The 6,360-nt window shown below is 35.5% G+C and overlaps 1 protein-coding gene across 1 annotated transcript in view; it reads left to right on the forward strand.

Annotated features, from left to right (window-relative positions):
- TSBP1 (testis expressed basic protein 1) overlaps positions 1 to 6,360 on the forward strand; it is a 157,820-nt gene that overhangs the window by 68,197 nt on the left and 83,263 nt on the right. The window contains exons 18-19 of the mRNA XM_007951441.1: positions 582 to 596; positions 5,735 to 6,333. Of these exons, the coding sequence (XP_007949632.1) occupies positions 582 to 596; positions 5,735 to 6,333 (614 nt within the window). The remainder of the gene's footprint in view (positions 1 to 581; positions 597 to 5,734; positions 6,334 to 6,360) is intronic.

The raw sequence follows: 6,360 nt of genomic DNA on the forward strand, positions 1-6,360 counted from the left end.
CTAAAATTGACAAAGGCTCTCTGGTGGTACAACGGTTAAGTGCTTGGCTGCTAACCAAAAGGTGGTTAACAACCCACCCAGTAGCTCTAAAGAGAAAGACCCTACGGGGGCAGTTCTACTCTGTCACACTTGGGGTTGCTATGAGTCAAAAATCAACTAGACAGCACCCAAAAACAACAATAAAATTGACATAAAGAATAAATGTCAAATGTCAATTTTGATTATTAATCAATGATACACATTTTCAAACTGATCAGAAGGAGAGCAGTAAAAATCTGACTCAGAAAAAAGAAAGGTGGGAAATGTAATAATTTGATTTTCAGTAGAATAGATACTTAATCAAACATTCAATCCCATACACTAGCTAAATGGCATCCCAAAGAAATTCCTTTCTGTAAAATGGAATGGGGAAGTTTTGACCAACAGCTCCTCCTGCTGGTAAATTTATTGAGGACGAAACAAAGGGTTATCCTCCCAGGAAGTCCTGCTTCTGCATTCACTTAGAAGGGCTATCACTGGAGGCTGGGTTCTCTTTTGAGTTAGAAAACTTCCACTGATCTTTCTTTTGTGTTTATTTGTAGCACTGTCTCCTATGGGTAAGTTCTTTATTTATCCTCAACTCTATTTTACATTGTTACGTACTTTCTAACCTGGCTTTTACTCCCAAAACAGAGGCTCAGGCTTCTAGAGTTATTTTAAAGGTTTCAATCTCCAGGATCTTCCAAGAGTTTAAAAAACTACTTTTTGGAGCGATTTCTATCAAGGAGATATAGTTAAAATGAAAGGATGCCATATTCTCTGGCCACATTCTAGGCTCTGAAGAGGAATCTCCTCACTGACTCCCAGCAGAATATAATGGAGGAAAGATTAGTTTCTGAATTCCACTAGTTCTTTGCTGGGAATTTAGAACTCTTTTTCAGTTGTAAGTGAAGGCTCACTGAATCATATTTATAGGAGAAACAAACAAACTAGTTGAGAACAGAATCTCAATTACTTTCTATTGCCTTCTAAGTAACTTTACCTTTTGAAGGACAGAAGGTATTGAAAACCATTATCTCTTATTCTATTAATAGCCCTGCCTGGTACCTATTATTATCCCCTACTTTACGGATCATCCAACTGGCCAGACATTTACCTAAAGTTAAAAAGTTGGCAAACATCAGTGTCCAGATTTAAACTTAAGACTTCCTGTCTCCAAAATGCATACTCTCTCCATGTTAACATACTGCCTCCTATACTGAACCACAAATGCCTTTCTGGTGATTAGTCATATAAAAGTTTATCTATAAATCTAATGTTTATAAATCCATACATCTGCTAAAGAAGCTGGATAATTAAATGCATACAAAAGTATTCTTTTAAAAAGAGAAAGATTCCCATTTAAATTAATGTTTGACTTGTAACTGTTTTCTACATTCAGATTTATACAGTTCCTACAAGGAAATCATGCAAAACCAATAAAAATAATACTTTTCCAACACTGTAAATATATAATCTTAAGAAGCAAGTAAGATTCAAATGTAGCGAGACCCACTTTGAGTATCTAACATTCCAAACACTGACAAACACAAAATTTGTCTTTATATTTAATCATGCTTAAGCCTTTTTCTTTTTTTTTATTAGCACTAGGAAGAAGGTGAGTTTCCTGGAGGGAGAGTAAGGTTGGAAGGGACAATTATTTTATTTTGAGTCATAATGTGTAAGAAACAGTTTGCATTTAGAGTAGTGATCATGTGCCAGAAAACGGCTCACTCAGACCACCACACATGCCTCAACACCCTCTCCATATACAGTGAAGATGAGAGGACTGTGATTTTGTGTGTCTCCTTTACAAAAAGAAAGAGCTCTGAGAAGGGTTAACAGGCCAAGTCACTTCCTAGAAGTGAATTAGTTTCTAATGAATACAATTTTTTTAAATTTCTAGAAAAAAAAAGTTTAATTTTTAACAAATTTTTCTTATAAAAAGTATATCCTTGTTGGTATAATCTTTCAAACACATTCTTCTAGATTATTTTTTAAGGAGGTCAATGCTTACTTCAATGTTCTAAGAAAGAATTTAAGGTAGACTGATCCATCAAATATTATCATCTCAAGTTGAATCCCTTATTTCTCACTTCCACATTCAGCTAATAAGCATATAATCTTTAAAAATGTTAACACGTGCTCTGAGAACTTATGACTCATTCCTCTGACTTAATAGATCTTTTAGAGTCTAGATCTGATTATGCTCTTCTCCCCTGCTAGCCACTAGATAAAGAACCTAAAAGATTAGTTCCTAATAAAGCCCATGGTCTATTTTCCACATTATATTAATTTTCATATAACTATTAATGTGACATCAAATTCATGATATCTCTCTGCTTTAACAAAAATTAATGCAATTTAAAGTTTTTCATCATTAATTTTTAATCAGCCTGAATACATTACAGTGATCTCCAATCTTGATTAAATCCTTTGATTCTATTAGAATTTTGTTATATGGGCTACTGCCTGCAAAGATGGATTTCCGATTTCAAAGTCAGAGTTTACAAATCTTTACACTATGGAGATTTACAGTGTAATTAATTATAGAAGATTATGAGGTTTATGGGGGGAAAAAAGATTTATGTGCTATCTTGTAATCTGGGAGAAGGAAGAAAAGAACTTAGAATTTGGTGGAATGATGTGCTGTGCCTTACTTCTGCAATGCAAAGTTGAAATAAAAATGAACCTCATTTTATGGAATAGGTATGCTCCTCAAAGGAGCTCCGGTAGCATAGTGCCTAAGGCACTCGACTGCTAACCAGAAGGTTGGTGGTTCAAACCCACCAGCCACTCCTTGAAAGGAAGGTTGGGCAATCTACTTCCACAGTGATATGCCTCAGGAATCCAAGAAAGGGTCGCTATGAGTCAGGTCTGACTCAACAGCACATAACAACAACAACAACAACATGTTCCTGAAAATATGTCCTAGAAAATCTAATTTTTGTTAATTAAGTTCAAGATAGAAAAGATGCAGAGAAGATACTAAAACCATCAAGGGTATGAAGATACTCATTGTTGTACTGTTGTCAAGTTGATTCTGACTCATGACGACTCCATGTGTACAGAGTAGACTTATACTCCATAGGGTTAGAAGTGACTAAAACTATTTTTAGTGTATGGGATAAAGAATAAAACTCTTTAAAATTCTATAAAATTAGGGAAAATGTAGCTAGTGTAAACACTGTTTCATTAAAATCCTAAAACACTTAATTTAGATGAACAAATCTACACAGTTTAGAAGGTAAATTTAGATTTATAGAATAGATGATGCATATTGTACACAGAATTACCCACAAAGAGATGGTAAAACTAAAAGTATTAATATATTAAGAAAAATCTGCTTGTTTGAGGAGTATACACCATGAATTCTTAAGGTTAGAAGCCTCAATGAAAACACACTCATCCCACACTACATCACCTCTTCCCAAATGAAACAAAACTATGCCCATTGAGAGCACTGTCAGAGATAAAAATATTCTGTACTGTCTTTCTCAGTACAGCAATGCTTAGAATATATTACTACTTGGTTTCTTTACTAAATTATAAATGGGTTTTTGTATTAAAAAAAAAACTGCACCCATATATCTTAATGAACAACACTAGAGGAAAAAAATACACAAAAAGTTTCAGAAAGCTTTACTGCAAGGTTCCTAATGTTATTTTTATTGTGGTGTCAAAAGCTTAAAAGAGCAAAGAAAAAAGCTAAAGAAGAATGAATTATGATACCCCTTATAATTTATAATTACCATCTTACCTAGGGAGCTCTGGTAGCGTAGTACCTAGGCACTTGACTGCTAACCAGAAGGCTGGCGGTACAAACCCACCAGCCACTCCTCGGTAGGAAGATGGGGCAATCTACTTCTGTAGTGATACTGCCTTGGAAACCCAAGGAGGGGTCACTATGAGTCGGGTCTGACTCGATGGCACATAACAACAACAACAACATCTTACCTAGTGCAGATGTGCCTCACTTTTTACAGCTAATAAAATTCTGATGTTATATGTATGTCAGTTTTATAAACATCAGACCTTAAAGTTGCCAGAAAGCTCTTTATGTAAAAACACTCCAATAATTAATTCTTAAGCAAGAAATCTTGCTTTCATGCAATTAATTACTCTTCTGTATTATTTATTGGGATCTAAGAACACCTTGTCTTGACAGATCAGAGAGACTTTTTGCTTGCATCTGGTAGTTGTTGTTGTTGTTGTTGTTATGTGCCATCGAGTCGGACCCGACTCATAGCGACCCCTCCTTGGGTTTCCGAGGCAGTATCACTACGGAAGTAGGATTGCCCAACCTTCCTTCCGAGGAGTGGCTGGTGGGTTTGAACCGCCAGCCGTCTGGTTAGCAGGCAAGTGTCTTAGCCACTATGCTACCATAGCTAATATGTATTGACTACACATTATGTCCCATTCACTATACTGAATGCTTTACTTAGATTATTTAAATATTATTTAATCCTCACAACACCTCTGTGAGGCAGCTACTATCATGACCCCCATTTTACAGATGAGAAAATGAAGCTTGCCCAAGGTTACCTAGCTAGCTAGGTGTGGAACCAGGATTTGAATCAATTTGTCTCCAAAGGCCATGCTCCTTAAACAGATGTCTAGAATCCTTTAGTAACTCTGTAAAATAGTCAGAGCAGACTAAATAAATAAAAAGGAAAGTAAATCTTGGGGATTAACTGACTTACCCATATAAACCCAGATAGCATAAGTACTAAACCCAAGTGTTCTGATTCAGCTTTCAAATTCAGTATTCTTCCTACTGCATTAAATATTAAATATTAGGTTTTCTCAAAGGAAGGCATATCTCTGTTCCACAGCAAGAACTCATACAATTCTCTTGGTAGCTTAGAATTTTTTTTTTGTAATTCAGTATCATATTAAAAAAAAAAAAAAAACCATAGCAGAAGCAAGCAAATTCATTCATTAAAGCACACAAAAATTAAAATATATCAGAGATTATTTATGTGCATATGATAAAGTGACTTAATAGATATTTCAAAAAGCAGTCAAGAGTGATGGTTACAGCTGAAATCTGAAGTCTCACTACTCAAATTGAAATTTCAGCTCTACCACTTACTAGTTACATGACCATACACACATTCATTTAAACTTTATGTGCCTCAGGTTTTTTCATCTGTAAAATGGGGATAATAATAGCTATCCTTTCATACTCTATATGGAGGTTGTAAGGATTGAATGAGTTAACCTGTGTAAACTGCTTAGAACAGTGAGTGCTTCAGATATACTTAGAACACAGTAAGTATCAGCTAGTACTACCATCAACTTTTGCATAATGAGACATCCTTTTATTCAATATGGAAAGCATATTTTGAGTTTTCTTTTTCTTTTTTAAGAAATAAATATTGCTTATTTCTACAATTTTTTCTAAACCCAAATTCTATTTTTCAGAATACATCTTCCTTTAGCCATAATCTACTGAACAAATGCCAGTTCACTTATAGCACATTCCACCTTTTCTCTCATTTATCTTTCAATTGTTGAAAAAAGTCTGGAATTTTATCACTACTTATATAATTTTATATGTAGAGCTCCACCATTTCATACTTTCAGGAAAATGTCAATTTATCTCCAATATGTCAGTTTTAAGACAAAAGAAAAGAAACCAGTATCAGGAAAAATATAGGAATAAACAGAAAATACTTGATATCTGAATCATGCACTTTTGTTATGTGCTCAGTTATATTTCCAGGTTACATGGATGGAGAACTTGCAAAAATATCAGATCCTAAAGCCCACATTCTAAAAACTGGAGGCATTACAGGGGCTCAGAGTAGCCAAGAAGAAAGTAAGAAAACATCAATAAAAGAAGTCACAATTGTAGATTCTGAGGGATCGGCGTCAAGAAGCAAAAAAGTACCAAAAGGAAAAGCAAAAAGCACTGAGTTGGGGCAAGACAAGACAGAAGTGGAGATCAAGGTAAAGGAGGATGACATTGAAATACCAAAAGGACAGGAAGCCCAAGCAGAAGACAGTGACAATGAAATATTAGAACAACAGGAATCCCAGGTCAAGAAGAGTGACGCCGGAATACTGAAAAGGCAGGAATCCCAGGTCAAGAAGAGTGACGCCGGAATTCCGAAAGGACAGGAATCCCAGGTCAAGAAGAGTGACGCCGGAATACTGAAAAGGCAGGAATCCCAGGTCAAGATGAGTGATACTGGAATTCCAAAAGGACAGGAATTCCAGGTCAAGAAGAGTGATGCTGGAATTCCAGAAGGACAGGAATCCCAGGTCAAGAAGAGTGACACCGGAATACTAAAAGGACAGGAATCCCAGGTCAAGAAGAGTGATGCTGGAATTCCA

The sequence above is a fragment of the Orycteropus afer genome, unplaced genomic scaffold, assembly GCF_000298275.1.
Source record: "Orycteropus afer afer isolate SDZICR_OR568_19922 unplaced genomic scaffold, OryAfe1.0 scaffold00294, whole genome shotgun sequence".
Classification (NCBI taxonomy): domain Eukaryota; kingdom Metazoa; phylum Chordata; class Mammalia; order Tubulidentata; family Orycteropodidae; genus Orycteropus; species Orycteropus afer.